The sequence below is a fragment of the Octopus bimaculoides genome, chromosome 3, assembly GCF_046866305.1.
Source record: "Octopus bimaculoides isolate indiv1 chromosome 3, ASM4686630v1, whole genome shotgun sequence".
Classification (NCBI taxonomy): domain Eukaryota; kingdom Metazoa; phylum Mollusca; class Cephalopoda; order Octopoda; family Octopodidae; genus Octopus; species Octopus bimaculoides.
The window spans coordinates 137,231,687-137,253,522 of NC_142930.1; the positions used below are offsets into that span (position 1 = coordinate 137,231,687).

Here is a 21,836-nt window from a genome sequence, read left to right on the forward strand (position 1 = left end):
CGATTCTAGTCCTTGCTTCCACACCTGAAACTTCTCCTCTAGTTCTGAATATATATATATATATATATATATATATATATGTGTTAAAAAGATGTGTGTGTGTGTGTGTGTATACACATATGTGCGCACACACACATCATCATTATCATTTACTTTTCCATGCTTGCATGGGTCAGAAAAAAGTGTGTTGGAGAAAAATTTTCTATAAGACACCTTTCATGTTGCCAACTCCACTTGTTTTCAAGTAAGGTAATAATTTCCCAGTCTATTGAACAAGAAACAGGCCCAGACATGTTTTTGTAGTGGACAGTAAACAAACAATACTGTCAGGAAGCCATTGTTTGCAAACTAGCAAAACCAAGGGAGAGGTGAACTCATACACATGTGCGTGCACACACACACACACGGACACACACACACACACACACACACAATGGTTTTATTTCATTTTTCTGTCTACCAAATCCACTCACAAGGCTCTGGTCAACCCACGGCTATAATAGAAGACATAAGGCCCAAACTACATGACTCAGTTCATAATAACCTTATGAACCCATGCTAATATGAAAAAGCAGATATAAAAATGATGATGATGATATAAGGAGAAGGAAAAAGAAAAACAATTTTAGTTTCAAGTAAAGAGGATAATATACATTGTGGGACACAGGTTACGTGAAAATTAAAGATGGCTTACTTTTTTAAATATATAAGCATGGCTGCCAAAAGTTTCAGTAATTCTGTAAACAGCACTACAGTAATTGTGTTGTAGGCATATGTATTACTTGAGGTTTTTGTAGCTGTCACCAAAATACCTGGAATAAAAAAATTAAATTTTTAACAATCATGCAGTCAATATCAATTAGGTGAAGATCCTTTCCTACAAGACAAATATTAGAGCTTAATTTGGAGTTGATGAGCAACACTCTTCCTAAGAAAGGAAGGATCAAGTATCATCATTCTGAAATTGTTATATTGTTATTGAAACAATAAATGTAATCAAAATCTGCAGGCAGAGCTGAATGTTTAAGGTGTTTGCTTCACAACCATGTGGTTCAAGATTCGATACCACTGCATGCCATTTTGGGCAAGTATCTTCCGCTACTGTAAAAAGTTGATCAATACTTTGTAAATAGAATTTGGCAAAGGCAATGATATATGTATATAAATATATGTAGCTGCGTATGTATGCATGCGTGTTTGATTTATATTAACATTAAGATATAAATGTCAGTAAGAAAACAAAAGAAACTGTGCTTTATAAAATTCCTTGCACTGGGTTATAGACATGCCATCAAAGATGCAATGAATTTGCGGTTGTCCTATTGGAAATGTGTAACAAATGATGCTAGTATCAACAAATTGAAATAATTTGTTGATCTTTAAGCTGTGTTCCTATTTAAGATAGTAACTTGTTGAGAAAAAAAAGTAGATATATTTGCTATGAAAGTAACAGTTTGATTAGAAATGTGAAGTTGGCAAGAAAGATTTGGTTGTGGAAGCGTATATAGAAATCCTTTACAGTAGTATATACAATAATAGCATGAAAACAAACACAAAATAAAATGGTCATAGAGGAATGAAAAAAACTGGTAATGATCTGAAACACATAAAAGAAAAAGATAAGAAAAAAATGTTATAGATTTGTTCAAAGTTCATTTTTCAGATATGTTTGTATGTATGTGTGTGTTTATGTGTACACACACACACACATACACATACAGAGTCTTTTTTTTTTTCAGTTTCCATCTACCAAATTCACTTACAAGGATTTAGTTGGCCCTGGGGCCATAGTAGAATACACATGACAAAGAAGCAAGCTTCTTAACTACACAACCAAATCTGCATCTATGTTTTTCCGTAAATGCAGTACTGACAGGATGAAAAGTTACACACTTGCAACCCAGTTACTAAATACCCTAGTAATTCTATCATCTGTCAATCTCAAAAATCAACACAGAATTTAACAACAGCCACCACCACCTTCATAACCACTATTAATATTAATACTAGAGCAAAACATGTAAAACACTGAAGATCATATGGAATATAAGGCAACAAAGAATAAAACTTGCCTAAATTTCAAATTTATGCCATATTATATGAATATATTCTGTACTACTATCTTTCTAAAATAGCCAATGATACCTTTAAAATTTTGAAAGCACTTGTAAAATTTATTTATAAACTGTCAGAAAATCTTATTTGCTAAGGTCTTTGAAGAGTATATTCATAGGAGTTAAATGAGAACAAAAAAATAAAACCATGCTCATAATTTTCTTATTTTGTGGCTAGAATTAGGTACTGTACATAAAAACATTATTATTAAATCATTTATGTTAAAAATAAAAGTAGGGTAAAAATATGAAAACTACTTTTACATTTATATGCATGAAGTATATTTGGAGAACAATAAAAAAAATTGATGATTCAAGTGAATCCAGCTAAAGCAATATTTTTCATCAATAAGAATAGCTAAATACCCAAAGCATTCAGTAAGAAAAGTAGGTTCGCATGAATCATATCAAACATAAAAAGATGTATTGACACAATGAAAAATATCCTTTATTCTTTTTTCTCTTATGAAAGGAAAAAGAAAACCCCCATTAAACTACTAGAAAAAGGAAATCATACCTTGCTGTCAGAACAGTTTCCTATATTTGATGTTGGTTTGTATTATGAGGTCAATAGTTTACTACCTGATCAATATAGTAAATATTGTTTTGCTAATTAATATACACTAAAAGTATCATATTAGCTTTTATAATTATTGCTGAACTTGACTGCTATATGATAAATCCACATCTTACTAAAGACTAATCATGATTGAGAAAGGCAAGGAAGACAAACTCGGAATTTAAATTGACTAAAACTAGAACAAATATGATTATTGGCAGTATAACTCCAAGCAAGTTTTGATATGATTAAACCTCATTAGTGAAGCATAGTCTAACATTGATATCTGAATCTTAAAATGACTAGAGGTAATAAAGAATTTTAGTGAATAAACTCAGAATGACATAAGACTGTGGTAAGGAAGAGTCTTTAGCAGATCAACATGAACCTTATTTCCTCAAGCTCACTGAACTTTAAATGGAGAGGTCAAAAATTTACAGTATCATTTTAACATCACGATAGACATTGAACAAAGATGGGATGTCCAACATGCTCGGAAAAAGTATATCTCGCTTGGTTTAATAATACTAAAATCAAGTGTGGTTCTGTTTCTCAGCTTGAAAACACACAAGTCCAATTGTTACAAAGAAGTACAACAGTATAAGAACGATAAGAATAGGGTGGAGAAAATTCAGAGCTTTTACTTCTGTTAGCAACAAAAAGTCTCTCTCTGAGTTAAAGGAAGATTGTATGATGCTTGTGTACAAACAGCAATGCTATATGAAAGTGAGATGTGGGCCCTAAATGCAAAGGACACACAAAGACTAGAGAGGAATGAAGTTAGTATGCTTCATTAGATGTGCAATGTTAGAGTACATGTACAGCAGTGTTAGCATATTGAGAGAAAAGTTAGGTATAAAAGGAACTGAATGCAGTGTACAAGAGAGAAAACTGTTGGTTTGGTCATGTGATGCATATGGATAAGGATAGTTGCATAAAAAAATGGCAATCAAAATGGATGGAACTGGTGAAAGAGGGAGACCAAGGAAGATATGGGATGAAGTATTGAAAGCTGATCTCAAGATGTTGAGCCTTGTGGAAGAGATGACAAAGGACCAACAAGATATCTGGCACCTTACTGTACTTGAGAACACTCATCTACCACAACAGAATTGATATCCAAAAACCACCTTGATAAATGTCTATATGTGTAGAGCTCTTCACTTCTTCATTCTCACTCCCCCATCAAGCTTTTTCCCCACATCTCATTCCCTAACACTCATCACTTCTCTATTTCTGGTATTATTTGACCACCATAATCACCTAAGAGCAGAATAAGTACATACTACATACATCCCCTCTCTTCTTTTACCTTTCTCAAGCCATACTCTCTCTCCCTCTGCTATACGTCATCCTTAACACCTCTTTTATCTGCTGTCACTCCCAATGCCCTCATATATCTAACATACCTGAGCCACTCATATATCTCTCACTGTCAATTTCTATAATCATGGCATCTAACCATTGCTCCTCACATTCTTATGGAACTTTCTCCAGCCCACTCACCTAGTCCAATCCTCTATATCACTTCACCTATATTCACTCCACCCCACTGTACCTTGAGGGTATGTCCTGACACATACCCACCACCATCTTTCTTACTTTCCATCCCTATTTTCTCTCTCCCTCCTTCTCCAACTGGAGTATCCTTGTATCTCTTCTCTAGCACAACACCTATCTCTATCTCTCTATTATTCTTTTAACCTCCCATCAACTGGTAGAAGGCCACCTTTCTCAATACTACTCCCAACATTCAAGGGAATTTTGTCTTGCAAGTTGCTTGGTGACCCTGCTAGTGCTGGTGCAAAACAAAAAAAACATATACTCTGTAAAATGACAACCTACAGGAAGGGCACCCCAGCCATAGAAAATTTGCCAAAACAGATAATATAGCATGGCATAGTCATCTGACTCATCTGTCTTTGTCAAACTGTTTGGCTCATGATATCAAGGAAAACATATGTTAAATGATGATGATGATGACATGCATTACTGCTAAATATTTTAGTGATAAAAGTTAACATTTACTGTGGTGAAATTTGGACTTAGAAAACAAAATTAAAAAATGTAAAATCACAATTTTGCTGGTTTAACATTTTTGACAAATCCTTTTCTTATTCAAACTGCACTATTTACTGTCTCTCCTGAATCCTTAGTAATGGCCTGAAATGGATGTGGATATTAATGTCAGTCACCAAGTGAGATATGACATAATGAAAGAAAAAAGAAAGGAAGAACTCTTGACTAAAGAATAATGGATAAATAAACAGATGTTACAATTCACCATCAATAGATTGTTGTCTGAAAGACAGACTAGTCAATGTTAGACACTAGATTCAGAGAACAACTTGTATTAAAAAAAGATAAGTCCTTAAATGCACACACAACTTCTTCTGACCAGACCATCAAACTTCTTACTAGAACAAATAAATCAATTACACAAGGAAAAAAAAATACAATCCATGTGAGTTCTCACAGCTGTTATAACAAAAAATGAAAACTGAAAGCTACCAACTTGTCATGTCTAATATGCTGGATCCCATCACCACCATCACCACTAATCGAACATCTTTATTTCCCTACAAACATTGGTTAGATAACCATTTACAGATAACTTGATCCTATTCCTCTTGTTGAAACACAGACCACATTCAAAGATGTTAAAAAATTGATCTGCAAAGATTCATTCAGCCACATGCCACAATCACTAGCTCAAAAACATACAATTTTCTCTCTCAAGCTACCAATCAATTCTATAATTATGTCTGCTGTGAACTAAAGAGGGAGCCGTTATATTGTTTGAAAGAATGATAAAAGAGGAGAGACAATGGCAGTGGAAGGCCAGACAGCAGGAACCATGACCGACTCCGACATTCACATGTGGCCAAATCAATCGCATGTTCTATGTGAAGATTGCCCTGGTTAGCCACATTTGCCATTGGCCTTAATGGTTCAAATATTCATCCAGGAGAAATCAATCCTCAGATTTGAGGGATGAGCTGCCACTACCACTGACAATGATTGTGCATTTATTTGATCTGCTGGAAATAGCAATCAAATTTCTCTCAAGCCATACTCTACCTCTCAAATAATACACACACACAGTAGCAGGAACTTTTCTCTTTTCCTTTTCTGTCTTGCAAGTTCCTGGACAATCTCACTAGTACCAGTGGCATGAAAAAAGTATCTAGTATACACTGTAAAGTGGTTAGCATTAGAAAAGGCAAGTATCTAGTATACACTGTAAAATGGTTGGCATTAGAAAAGGCAAGTATCTAGTATACACTGTAAAGTGGTTGGCATTAGAAAAGGGATAAACTGTAGAAATCATACCAATTTTGACGCTGGAACTCAGCACAACTCTGTGACTTGCCAGAGCTTGTCAAACCTTCCAAACAATGCCAAAGTGGAAAATGAATGTTAAATGATAATGATGATGATATACACCCACACAGTTTCTTCTTTTATTAAGACAGAAACTGAAAGTTTGTTTTGCATCTCAAGTTTCATGCCACTGTGATCTTCTGTAGTATTGTGGAACTCAAGTCCTGAGATAAACTCCATGTTTCAGTTCAAGTCAGTTCTTATTTGAAATTACTGCACCACTAGCTGATCATGGGGGCAGTGGTGGGGGGATACATCTCACTTCATACATTTCATTTTTGGCATAGTTTTCTGGCAAGATGTCCTTTGTATTGACAACCCTTTACAGAAAGTACTGGATGCATTTTTTTCATGACACCAGCACTGGAAGTTGTCTCATCCCCAGCAATACTAAAGCCTACATTCTCTCTAGTCATTCACCAACCTCTTTGCAGTCTGCATTGGCCATACTTTACCATGACACCAGTACAGGAGATTGATTTGTATCTGGAAATATAAAGGCACTTTGCCTACTCTACATTGTCACTGTTTATTTATTTGTCAGCACCAGAAAAGCTGTTGAACCTCCTGCAAAATAAAGCAAGTACCCTCTTCTCTGCATTGCCCCCATTCATTTGTTTTTTTTTTGTTTTTTGTTTCCCTTACACAACTGGTTGGGAAGAGAGCCAGAGGGTCACAGAATAAATAGTAACAAAAGTGGATGGGTGTATGTGTGTGCGTGTGCGTGAGAGAGAGAGAAAGAGAGATGTAAAGGAGAGTAAATAATAGTCATCTACATGCAAGTTATTGTTGCTTAAAACATATTTGAAGAAAAGCAATCAATAACAATTAGTTATGAGAATCCATTCGAAACATCCTTTATTTTGATCAATAATAAAACCAAGCAAACAAATAATTCAGTAAGTAGGTTATTTGGTTTTACCTACATTGTTATGGTTGACTAAACATATACTAAGTATTGATGCAAGAATATTGAAAATATTTAGTTTTTCAGAAAAAAATTTTAATCTGCTAATAGATCTACTACTGAACTATTAATATCATGTATTTATCACCTTCTCTGGCAAAAGTCAAATAACTATTAATGGTCTTCTCTACATAATTATACATGGTGGTGGAAGTGATGTTGCCATCATTGAGGTGACATTTTGTCATTGGGGATATCATTTAAGAGTTGCTTTGGTACAGTATATCTTTGGCAAGTCATTCATCACCAAGATATTGTCAGTAAAGAAATTGAACTCAGTACAGCAAATTAAACTACACACCACTTTTATGGTGCTGATGCTGTAATCAATGGGAAGTTGTTTCTACAATATAGTACATCATATCCATAGCTAGGTGAACTGTACCAAGATTCAGACTATTAACCTCTTAGCTGCTTTTCAAATACAATACCCATTCAGTTACCCATGTTCTCTAAACCTATGTATATTATAAAAAGAAAAAAAAAGTAAATATATTTAAGCTTTTAGCAAATATCAGAAGAAAGTGCTGAGCCTCAGGTTCATATGGCTGAGAAGCAAACATACACTTGAATAGAATGCATGAATCCCACTCATGAGTTGGTATTTATTTACACTTGACAGTTAGGTAAACTGAGATGACATATATTTGAGTACTTTACTCAAATATTCATCAAAATGTCAATGGTAGATTTGAACTCACAAGATCTTAAAGCTACAGATATTAGAAATAGAGTTTACCACTGCAAAAAGTGGTCCCTTAACTTGCTAGAAATAGCCACCAAATCTCCTTCAAATCACACTCTACTGTCTCAACAAATGACAGACTGGACAGTAAGAATGGAGTTCACTTTTCATAAACTACCTTACCAAAAAAGATATGTCTCTACCAAGTACAACTCCAGTAGAAGCAGTCTCTTCATTGTGCAATGCTTCCAATGAAAGATGTCAGACAGATGCTGCAGCTCTCAAGTATAGGCCTCAGTTTTTTTTTAAGTGAAACTGATTGCAGGTGCAATTGTGATTGTAATTCACAATGTCAGCAATCCTTAACTTTGGCCTTGGAAGAATCAATATACACTGCCGTAAACAGTTTTTCAAGAGATGTTGAAAATGACAATGCAGAATGTTAATACTCTGGAAATATATTTCCCAATCATTGCAATCCTCCTGTTCACACACCTCAACAACATCTCCAAAAACTACAACGAAGTTACAACACCAAGAAGTAAAGATAACCACCACTGCTGGTTGTAATACAATCAATTGCTTACTTGTCACAAATGGCACACTTCCAATCGATCATAGATTTGCTCAGCCAGGGATAATCTAAGCCTGAACAATAACAGCACTTCTGCTTGCCTTTTTTTTCTTTATCCACAAAACAAATCCAGCATAGCTTTCAAGCAAAACAATGAGTTTCTCTATCAGGTAGGTAGTCTGAAGTCCAGATATGAATTATATATATATATATATATATATAAATAAAAGTTTAAAAACCTTATAATATATATATATATATATATGTATATATGTATATATATATATATAAATAAAAGTTTAAAAACCTTATAATATATGTATATATATATATATATATATATATATATATATATATATATATATATATATATATAAATAAAAGTTTAAAAACCTTATAATATATGTATATATATATATATATATATATATATATATAAATAAAAGTTTAAAAACCTTATAATATATGTATATATATATATATATATATATATATATATATATATATATATATATATATATATATATATAAATAAAAGTTTAAAAACCTTATAATATATATATATATATGTATATATATATATATATATATATATATATATATATATATATATATATATAAATAAAAGTTTAAAAACCTTATAATATATATATATATATATATATGTATATATATATATATATATATATATATATATATATATAAATAAAAGTTTAAAAACCTTATAATATATATATATATATATATATATATATATATATATATATATATATATAAATAAAAGTTTAAAAACCTTATAATATATATATATATATATATATATATATATATATATATATATATATATATAAATAAAAGTTTAAAAACCTTATAATATATATATATATATATGTATATATATATATATATATATATATATATATATATATATATAAATAAAAGTTTAAAAACCTTATAATATATATATATATATATGTATATATATATATATATATATATATATATATATATATATATATATATATAAATAAAAGTTTAAAAACCTTATAATATATATATATATATATGTATATATATATATATATATATATATATATATATAAATATAAGTTTAAAAACCTTATAATATATATATATATATATGTATATATATATATATATATATATATATATAAATAAAAGTTTAAAAACCTTATAATATATATATATATATATATATATATATATATATATATATATATATATATAAGTTTAAAAACCTTATAATATATATATATATATATGTATATATATATATATATATATATATATATAAATAAAAGTTTAAAAACCTTATAATATATATATATATATGTATATATATATATATATATATATATATATATATATATATATATAAGTTTAAAAACCTTATAATATATATATATATATATATGTATATATATATATATATATATATATATATATATAAATAAAAGTTTAAAAACCTTATAATATATATATATATATATATATGTATATATATATATATATATATATATATATATATAAATAAAAGTTTAAAAACCTTATAATATATATATATATATATGTATATATATATATATATATATATATATATATATATATATATATATATATATATATATATCATCATCATCATCATTTAGCATCCATTGTCCATGCTGTCACAGGTTGGATGGTTTGACTAGGCTGGCACGCTGGAAGGCTGCACCAGACTCCAGTCTGATTTGGCATAGTTTTCTAGAGCTGGATGCCCTTTCTAATGCCAACCACTCCAAGAGTGTAATGGGTGCTTTTACATGCCACTTGCTCGGCTTGATGGATCTTCTCAAGCATGACATAATGCCAAAGGTCTTGGTCATGGTCTCCATGAGGCCCAAATCTTGAAAGGAACTCAGCCACTTCGCCTGTGATGCCCAATGCTTGAAAGGAACTAGCTACCTTGCCTCATAAAATCATTATCATTAGGCACAGGAGTGGCTGTGTGGTAAGTAGCTTACTTACCAACCACATGGTTCTGGGTTCAGTCCCACTGCGTGATACCTTGGGAAAGTGTCTTCTACTAAAGCCTTGAGCCGACCAAAGCTTTGTGAGTGGATTTGGTAGACGGAAACTAAAAGAAGCTCGTCGTATATATACATATGTATATATATGTGTGTGTGTGTGTTTGTGTGTCAGTGTTTGTCCCCCCAACATCACTTGACAATGGTTGTGTGTTTACGTCCCCGTAACTTAGCAGTTCCGCAAAAGAGACTGACAGAATAAGTACTAGGCTAACAAAGAATAAGTCCTGGGGTTGACTTGCTTGACTAAAGGCGGTGCTCTAGCATGGCCGCAATCAAATGACTGAAACAAGTAAAAGAGTAAAAGAGAGTATCGTTTAACGTCCATTTTCCATGTTGACATGGGTTGGATAGTCTGATGGGAGCTGTCCAGACTCCAACTGTCTGCTTTGGCTGGATGCCCTTCCTAACACCAGTTACTTTACAGAGTGTGGTGGGTGCTTTTTATGCAAGGGTACATTTACACAGCACTGGCATGAGTGCAATTTACATGGCACCAACACCTGCAAAAGACATGTCTGTATGTATGGATGACAGCAATTTTACTTAGTTTGACACATCTTCTCAAGTACATTAAATTGCCACAACTCCTGGTCCCTTATCATTTCCCAGCATTTGAAGATCCGGATCTTGTTCAAAACGGAGGCACCAGTATTTTCTTAACAAAACACTTTGAAACTTGGGACACTGGTACAATGTGTCATATAAAACATCTTTTTCTCTTAGTCTTCTTAACAAAAAAACGTACATCGCAAGTTATTTCATGTTAAAGTTGCCGTATTTCTGTAATTTCAACCAATGACTGACGTCCATTCAGCCGTATAAATTAAGTGCTGACTACGTAAACAAACGATTCTGGCGGTGATAAAATTATTATTTCCTTGTCAAAAAATGGCTGAAGCATATTGGCAATAGCTAATAAACCTTTCTATTATAGGCACAAGGCATGGTTTTTGAGGGAAGGAGCAAGTCGGTTAGGGTTACGGTTAGGGTTAGGGAAAACAAACACACATGTGTTGCCTCTGCAAAATGTCAGAAGTAATGGAGATTAAATACGCTTCACACCGCTTAAAATGCCAAAGGAGTAAGTATAAACAGCTAAATACTTGTCAGTGATTGGTTGAAATTATCGAAATAAGACAATTTTTTACATGAAATAAATCTGAATACAAAATTTTTTTTCTGTTCTATAACACAAAATAGATAAGTATACGAAGTTTGAAAGTCTTTCGGTACCAAAAACACTACATAAAACATAAATGAAAACTGGTGCCCCCGTTTTGAACAAGATCCGAAGATCCTTTTTCACTACTTCCTCTCACATCTTCCTGGGTCTACCCTTTCCACAGGTTCCCTCCACAATTAAATATCACATGATCGTGATCAACCAGACTATCATATGTTATACATCATTGGTCAGAATGCAATTTGCATCATTTTAGCATTCGACTGATGTCATCCCACTGGCTAGGCAAGCAGGCCAACATTCCTCCTGACCAGAAGGCTATTATGCCATGGGGGTTACCCATTTACAGCTGAGTGGACTGGAATAACATGAAATAAAGTGTTTTCCTCCAGAACACAGTGTATCACCCAGTTGAGAATCAAACGTAAAATCTAACAATTATGAGTGCAACAACCTAACCACTACGCCATGCATCTTTACACACACATATATGCAGATGCAGGTATGACTGTGTGGAGGTGGTAGTAGCAGCAGCAGCAATAGTAGTAATAGGAGGAGGAGGATGAGGAGGAGGACATTCATCTCAATAGCAATCAAACTGGGAGTTAAATAAATTTTGGTGTACTGAAAATAAGTTATGTTTGCAGTTCCAATTCTTATTACTCATTGACTATAATTATCCAATAAGGAAGCCTATATTTGATCCCTCAACTTCCTAGAAAAGGAGACATCTCCCTAACATCAGTATGTATATGTATGTTTGTGCTTCTTTGTCTAGATAGCGGGTGATACTTGTAAATAAGTCTGAGCACAGGAAAATATTTCTTTGGAGACAAGTAAGGGTTGGTAGAAGGAAGAGCATCCAACCATAGAAAAATGTACCTCAAGCATGGAAAAGTAGACATTAAAACAATGAGAATGAATTTTAGACATTATAAAATCCATATTTAATACTTGAAGATGCAGTATTTTTTAAAATTTCCATGCACAGTGGGCCAGGAATTTTATTATTTGATCTCCAGTGCACCACGAAATCAAAATAACTAAAAATTTCTGCCCTCTTGTCTTAAAAAAGTAAGGATACATTGGATAAGATAGTCTTATACTAAGTCATCTATCTATATCTATAAAAATGAGAATGTCTGTCTGTCTCTGTGTGAATCCGTAAAACTTGAGAACTACACAACAAATTTCATTCAAATTTTACACATGCCTTACTTAGGGTCCCGGTTGTGTTTTAGTCAAAAACAAATTTTTCACTTCTTGCATAGTTCAAGCCCACAGCAACATCATATCTCCTCCACTATTTAAATATTACGTGTCAAAAGTGAAACAAAAACACTCATGTCAAATACTTTCACTTTCAAAATGAAACTATTCCACTATTTCAGTATCAAATCTGAAACAATCACATTTCCATACTGTAATGACATACTTTCACTTTAATGGTTTCATTTCCATACTGAAACTACTACAGTGAAACTATACTCTCACATATATACAGGCATACATACATACATATATATACATACATATATATATATATATATATATATATATATATATATATATATATATATATATATATATATATATGCACAAATGTATCCATATACATGTATATATATATATATAGATGTGTGTATATATATATATATATATATATATATATAGATACATGTATACATATAGATGTATATGTACACGTGTATGTATAGATATATATATAGATATAGATCTATATGCATACATGTAAATTTGGAAATTATATCTATGCATAACTGCCATAACCCCCATGAAAATTCATATATTTTTCATGTTGAAATTTTAACCATGCATATTACACACAAATATTTGCTTTATCACAATCACCTAAAAGTCTCAGGGTACTATTTGCAGTATTACTACAGACATGCGAACTGTGTGATCAGGCAACTCTATGGCTCAAGTACAGGGACAACCTGGCTGAAGACTTTCAGTGGCAAGCTCAACGGCTCTATCTTGACATGGAGGGTATCAGCAATGAAGTCTACAATAAAACTCTCATTGACATTGAAGACAGAATTGCCACACTGGGTGGTAATGGATTGTCCACATATGGCCTGCCACAAACATTCAGGTCAGGGTCAAATAGCCTTCCCACTACTGTCATTCGTGAAACATCTTACGACACTCAAGCGCTTTCAAAGTACATTGCTGAAAACGAGCATAAATCACTTCCGGACCAGCTGCAGGCCTACACAACTATTATTAACAGTGTACGCCAATGTGAGGGACGAATCTTCTTCCTTGATGCTCCTGGAGGGACAGGAAAAACATTTATAACAAAGCTTCTCCTTGCAGAAGTTAGGCAGCATCAGGACATTGCAGTAACTGTGGCTTCCTCTGGGATTGCAGCTACTTTGTTACCCAGTGGCAGGACAGCACACTCGACTTTCAATCTCCCTCTCAATTTAGCAGCATCCGACATGTCTTGATGCAACATCACCAAAAGATCAGATCCTTGGTGGGATTACCGGTTTAGTCGCTGACAGCCCGACCATGCAACAGGTAGCACTCAAAAGTGACCTGACACAACATACATACATATACATATATCTTTCCTTCATTGGACACTAAACTTCGCTTGTGAAGACCTGTTGAGGCAAGTGAAATCGAAATCGAACTAAATTCAACGACTGGCACCCATGCCAACGTTGTCTCCTTCATTGGACACGAAACTCGGCTTGCGAAGACCTGTTAGGGTAAGCGAAAGCGAAATCGTGATGACACCTGTGCCCAGCATTGCCTTCCTGGCACTTGTGCCGGTGGCACGTGTAAAGACATTCAAGCGAGATCGTTGCCAGTGCCCCTGGACTGGCTCCTGTGCAGGTGGCACTTAAAATACACCATTTTGAGCATGGCCGTTGCCAGTACCCGCCTGACTGGCCATCGTGCCGGTGGCACGTAAAAGCACCCACTACACTCTCGGAGTGGTTGGCGTTAGGAAGGGCAACCAACTGCAGAAACTCTGCCAAATCAGATTGGAGCCTGGTGTAGCCATCTGTTTCACCAGTCCTCAGTCAAATCGTCCAACCCATGCTAGCATGGAAAGCGGACATTAAACGATGATGATGATGATGATACATACATATATACATATACATATATTTATTCTGAAAAAAATACATGTACCGAGATGCAATTTGAAAAAAGCCCGCCACTTACATAGATATATAGGGATAAACAATCTTCTATGTACTATGTTGGATACATGAGGTTTTGGTACTTTTTAAATGGCCTGGTTATGTGACAATGGCATAGGCTACTTCACTTGCCAGGTCTTCTCAATAACAGCATATCTCCAGAGGTCTCGGTCTCTTGTCATCGCCTCATGCTTCACCACCTCCTCCCATGGCTTCCTGGGATCTACCTCTTCCACTGTTAGGGAGTGACACTACTTCACACAGCTCTTCTCATCCATATGCAGCACATGACCATACCAGCGAAGTCATCTCTCTTGCACACCACAACTGATGCTTCTTATGTCCAACATTTCACTCAGGGCACTTATACTCTGTTGCGTGTGCACACTGACATTACACATCCAGCAGATCATACTAGCTTCATTTCTTTCAAGCCTATTCATGGCTTCAGTCATGGCCCATGTTTCACTGTCGTGTAGCATGGCAGTTTATACACATGCATCATACAATCTACCTTTCACTCTGAGCGAGAGGCCCTTTGTCACCAGTAGAGGTAGGAGCTTTCTGAATTTTGCCCAAGCTATTCTTATTTTAGTAGCAACACTCTCGGAGCATCCATCCCCACTACAGACTTGGTCACCCAGGTAGTGGAAGCTATCAACTACTTCTAGTTTTTCCCCCTTGGCATGTGATGGAATCTGTTTTCTGAGCATCTACAGTGTTTATTGCCCCTGTGCATCTGCGGCACACAAAAGCTATCAGCCTAGTTAACCTTCTTTTGATGTTGCTGCATCTCTTACACATCCATAGCTTACACTGGCTACATCTTTTGGAGTTTCTACCTACACATTTTCTACAGATCAAGCAAGGGGTTAGTGATTTGTTCACCTTCCTACTTACTAGGACTTTGGTTTTTGCAGCATTGACTCTAAGGCCCTTCGATTCTAAACCTTGCTTTCACACCTGAAATTTCTTTAGTTCTGGTAGTGATTCCGGTATGAGAGCATGGTCATCAGCATAGAGGAGCTCCTGAGGGCAACCTGTCTTGAATCTTGTTATTGTCTGGAGAACTATGATGAATAAGAGGGGGCTGAGGACTGATCCTTGGTGAACCCTGACTTCTACCCGGAATTCTTCACTATACTCATTGCCGACCCTTCCCTTACTGACAGCATCCTTGTACAGCTCTTATTAACCACTCGTCTATCCCTAGTTTCCACATCGCCCACCAGATAAGGGATTGGGGGACCCTGTCAAAGGCTTTCTCCAAGTCAAGTATAGGGGCTTATCTTTGGCTAAGTATTTCTCCTGCAGTTACCTTACCAGGAATATAGCATCAGTGGTGCTTCTACCTGGCACAAAACCGAACTGCATCTCATCTAAGCAGACTCTCTCCCTAATTAGTTGGGCTATGACACTCTCCGTGACCTTCATCACCTGATCCAGCAGTTTGAAACCCTTGTAGTTATTTCTATTTAAAGCATCACTTTTACCTTTGTAGCAGTTCACTATGGTGCTGCTATGCCAGTCATTGGGTATGATTACTTCGTGAACTACCTGGTTTACAATATGGGTGACTAGACCGTAACCCACACCACCAGATATTTTAAGCATCTCAGCAGTAATTTCTGATGGGCTGGGGGCTTTTCCTGACTTCATATGCTTAATTGCTTTATCTACCAGGGTGGTATCAATTCGGGTAGCTGGTCCCTCGACTGGGTCAACATTTGGCAGGCTCTCCACCTCCCATTCATTTTTCACATTCAGCAACCTTTCATAATGGCTTCTCCAAGCCTCTTTCATTGCAGAATCATTAAAAGCAAGTGCACCATCATCCATGCAGCCACACTTCTTTCCTCTAACATCACAATTTTCTCTCACACACTGTCTCGCAATTCGAAATACTTCAGTTCTTTGGATTCCACATCACTGAACATTGGCAAACTTCTTTTCTGCTTCTTACTTGGCTATGTATACCTGTTGCCCAGCCTCCCTTCTGGCTATCTGGTACAGTTCCCTGCTACACCCACTCTTCCAGGTTTTCCAGTCCTGTTTCTTTGCTTTAATGGCCTTGTCTACCATATTATTCCACCACCATGGTACCTCAGGTCTGGAAGGGACTTTGCACCAGCTGCAGATTTGGTCTGTGGCGCTCAGTAAGCTGTCCCGTAGGAATTTCCAGTTACTCTCTATGTCCAAAGTATGTAGCTCCTCCCTCTCATCAAATTTCTCAATGAGAAATCTCTGACCATGTGGAGGGTTCTTTAGCTTCCAAATCCTTTTCTGGATTGGTCTGCTTTTTGGTATCCTTCTGGCCCGAAGTCTAAAGTCACTAATGACTAGCCTATGCTGGGAGGTACATTCTTCAGCAGGGAGGGTCTTTGTATTTAAGAGCAACCTTGCATCCCGCTCTCTGGTGAGGATGAAATCAATCTGGCTTGCAGAATCGCCTGATTGATAGGTTATCAGGTGGCTATCTGGCTTCCTGAAATCAGCATTGCAGATTAATAGGTTGCTTGCATCACAGCACTCCAGCAGTCTAGTTCCCTCTTCGTTTCAGGAATCAATTCCCTGCCCCCCCCCCCCCTGAACACCATGGAAGATACGAGACTGCCCTCTGACATGCCCATTAAAATCTCCAGCCACAAAGACGAGGTCATTGCCACTCGTCTTTGAGGTAGCCTGTAGAAGGTTATCATAAAAGTGGTTCTTCTGAGCATTAGGAAGCCCACTTGTGCAGCATAGGCAAAGATAATTGTAGCTATACTATTCTGCAGGACTAGCCTGAGCTCAAGCACTCTACTGCATACCCTGACTACCTCTATGACTTTATCCACCCATTTCTCTGCAAAGAGTATGCCTATACCCCCTACTCCATCACTGTTACCTTCCCAGAAGATTTTACACCTATGTGCCTTGCCTGTGAGGACCCTGGCTGAAGCTCCTCTCCTCTTGTATGCAGCATACATCAACATGTCTTCATTCAAGCATATCTACAATCTTACTAGACCTACTTTTCAACGTGCCTAATTTGACAGTGCCAACCCTAAAAACTGGGAAAGGAATGTGGGAGGAGGCATGGGAAGAGGAGATGTTATTCAGTGTTTGAAAATAAGAAGGACGTTTTTGTGTTTGTTTGATAGACATGCTACACCTGTTCTCACTTTTGACCTGTCATCATTCAAGTGTGTTAAGATTGTTGCCCCTACCAGGTGTAGGAGTAGGTGTTCGCGGCATTGTAAGTATAAGCACTATGGACATCGTAAATTTAAGCATTACTGGTGCTGTAGATATAAGTAAATAAATAAATAAAATTAATAGAAATAGATAAAAGTAAATATGAATATCAATATGCCAATGTTAGAGTAAGTAAGTGGGCAGCTAAGCTAGTTGCATTTGTCCTGGCAGAAAGAGAGGGAGAGGAGGGAGGTGAAATTGCAGGTATGACACAGGATACCACCTTTATCACAGCTACAGCTCATACTATTACTATCACCCAGTTACAATCTCAACTGTCAATCTACTACCGCTCTCACAATCTATGCCCCAGCAAAAGGAGTAGAAGAAGTGTCATTGAATAGTGAGAGAGCGGGTGGGGTGGGGAGTCAAGGTGTGACACACGGACACAGAAATTCGTTTTGGCATGTATTATTATTATTATTATTATATATATATATATATATATATATATATATAATAAAAGTATAGTGGATAGAACAAAAAAAGTTAAAATCAGGCAGACTACAATTAACACATACATATACAGGTTTAGTTAAGATAAAATAAGGATTGTCTAAACTGAAACATATACTGATATATTAGAGATATAAAAATATATGAATGCTAAAAATATACATGGACATATAGGTATATACATATATAAACATACTGATAATAGAATATAGATAACAATAATAGTGGAATATAGATAAACGTTTTTAATAAAATTCAAAATATGATATAGTATACATAGGAAGCACTAAAGACTTCAAGAAACAATATAGAACACATGTAAATTCTTTTGATAAGTTAAAACATAAATTCAACAGCGCTAGCCAGATATATACACAACTTAAAATTACATTAATTATACATTATCTTGGTCAATAATAGATGAGGCCCCACCATACAATACGATTACTGGCAGATGTCGAATGTGTATAAAAGAATCATACATTATCCTTCACGTAATTAAATTCCACTGTTTTAAATAAATTTTCTGACGCTATTCATTTGTGCAACCACAGATACTACTCAACTTCCATGAGACGATTTAAATTTGAACCTACTTAGTATTAATTTCTGTTGCACAGCAATATATTGCCAATACAAATATAAATTTTAAGAAAGAAAGTAAGCAATCTAATTTTACTCCCATCAGCCCTCGTAAAAACTTCCATAATTTACACTCTTCTATAAAAGCATCCAATTTTCTCATACCTTTGTAAAGAACTGAATGCATATCTAGAATAAACATCATTTTTCTTTTTCCCTGATGAAGAGGCATTCTCTGGAAATGAATCTTAAGATTCAACTGTAATTCGGATGAATGAGCTCCAGAAACAATTGTCGGAACACTATTTTTTCTAACATCTTGAGAGAAAAGCTGAACATAAGAAGCATCAGTTGTGGTGTGCAAGAGAGGCGATTGCGCTGGTATGGACATGTGGTGAGAATGGACGAGGATAGCTGCGTGAAAAAGTGCCACACCCTAACAGTTGAGGGAACCTGTGGAAGAGGTAGGCCCAGGAAGACTTGGGCTGAGGTGGAGAGGCAAGACCTTCGAACATTGGGCCTCACCGAGGCGATGACTTCTGACTGAGACCTTTGGAAATGTGCTGTGCGTGAGAAGACCCGGCAAGCCAAGTGAGACCTAAATCCAAGGCCTCTGCCAGGAGTGTAGCCAGCCCACTCATGCATACCTTTCCTACATTGGACACTAAACTCCGCTTGCGAAGACTTGTTGAGGCAAGTGAAATCGAACTAAATTCGACGACTGGCACCCGTGCCAACGTCGTCTCCTTCATTGGACACAAAACTCAGCTTGCGAAAACTTATTGGGGCAAGCGAATAGCAAAATCGGGGTCGCCTTTCTGGCACTTGTGCCCGTAACATATGTAAGGATTTTCGAGCGAGATCGTTGCCAGTGCCCCTGGACTGGCTCTTGTGTGGGTGGCACATAAAATACACCATTTTGAGTGTGGACGTTGCCAGTACCGCCTGACTGGCCTTCGTAGGATTTTTGAGCGAGATAGTTGCCAGTGCCCCTGGACTGGCTCTTGTGCGGGTGGCACATAAAATACACCATTTTGAGCGTGGCCGTTGCCAGTACCGCCTGACTGACCTTCGTGCGGGTGACATGTAAAAAGCACCCACTACACTCTCTGAGTGGTTGGCGTTAGGAAGGGCATCCAGCTGTAGAAACTCTGCCAAATCAGATTGGAGCCTGGTGTTGCCATCTGGTTCACCAGTCCTCAGTCAAATCGTCCAACCCATGCTAGCATGGAAAGCGGATGTTAAACAATGATGATGATGATGATGATATAACCCAAATCTCTTGTTGATGCCTATATCTAAAATTTTTTTAAAAACATTTGTTATCTATATTCTACAATTATTTTTATTTATATTCTATTATTAGTATTTTTATATATCTATATACCTATATGTTCATGTATATTTTTAGTATTCATGTATTTTCATATCTCTAATATATCAATATATATTTCAGTTTGGACAATCCTTATTCTATCGTAACTAAACCTGTATGTGTTAATTGTAGTCTGCCTGATTTGAACTTTTTCTATCCACCATGCGACATAATGCTATACTCAAGAAAAGCCACCCACCACCAAAACAGAATTGAGATCCTAAAACAAAGGTGCCACATAAAAAGTATTAGTGTGGGTGTTGGTGGCACATAAAAAGCACTTGTGTCGATTCCACTTTAAAAAGCACTAGTGATGGTGCCATGTAAAAAGCAGCCAGTACTTACTGTAGAGTGGTTGGTATTAGGAAGGGCATCAAACCATAGAAGACAAGCCAAAACAGACTATGGAACCTGGTGTAGCCCCAGGCCTTGCCAATTCCTGTCAAGCCATTCAACCTATGTCGACATTAAATGTTTATGATGGTGTGTGTGTGTGTGTGTGTGTAAAAAGCCATGTAAAATGCATTTGTGCTTGTGCCATGTAAAAAGCACTCAGCACACTCTGCAAAGTATCCAGCTGTAGAAACCAAGCCAAATCATAGTAGAACTTGGTTTGATACAGCTCTCCAGCTTGCTAGCTCTGATCAAACTGTCCAACCCATGCCCGCATGGAAAACATACATAAGCTATAATAATACGCGCATATACATATATACAATGAACTTCTTTCAGTTTCTGTCTATCAAATTCACTCAGAAGGTTTTGGTCATCCCAGAGCTATACCAGAAACCATTTGCCCAAAGTTCTACACAGTAGGACTGAACCTGAAATCATGTTGATGGGAAGGAAACCTCTTAACCACACAGCCACACCTTAACAAATGGGGATGGTTTGGTGACATGTACCATGTTTTCACTAATTGTTTTAAGTCTTTCTGAAGTAATGACATCCTCAGACCTTTAATCTCTTAACCCAGTAAAACATCCAGGATATGACATGCCGCTGGTATTTATTTCAGTCCAGGAACCAAACCAATGACTGTACAATTGTGAGACCAACACTCTAATCACAAGGCCACATACTTTCACACACACGCACAATACAAACATGCATATATATACATACATATATATGTGAGAAACATAATGAAAAGTTCCAAAGTACTTATAAACAAGGTTAGTTAAGTAAAGTTGAAATTTTAGGGCAATAACAAATTATAAAAAAAAAGACTAACAGTGCTTCATAAAGTATACCACAAATCAAGTTATTTTTGCAGTGATTATAACAATTGGAATGAAATTGTAGTAGATTTTATCATATAACAGGGTTCATGGCAGACTTGTCATTGTTTGAAAGATTGTAGGTTAATTGCAATGCATGTGTGTGTGCACGCATGCACATGTCATGATAAAAGAAAACAATATTATTCTTAGCATGTGATGTCA

At 35.7% G+C, this 21,836-nt stretch overlaps 1 protein-coding gene across 2 annotated transcripts in view; it reads right to left on the reverse strand.

Moving 5' to 3' along the window:
• Window positions 1-21,836, reverse strand: part of LOC106874035 (UDP-galactose transporter senju) — a 55,256-nt gene that overhangs the window by 21,707 nt on the left and 11,713 nt on the right. For both annotated transcript variants that reach the window (XM_052966128.2, XM_089349713.1), the window contains exon 2: window positions 695-812. In XM_052966128.2, the coding sequence (XP_052822088.2) occupies window positions 695-812 (118 nt within the window). The remainder of the gene's footprint in view (window positions 1-694; window positions 813-21,836) is intronic.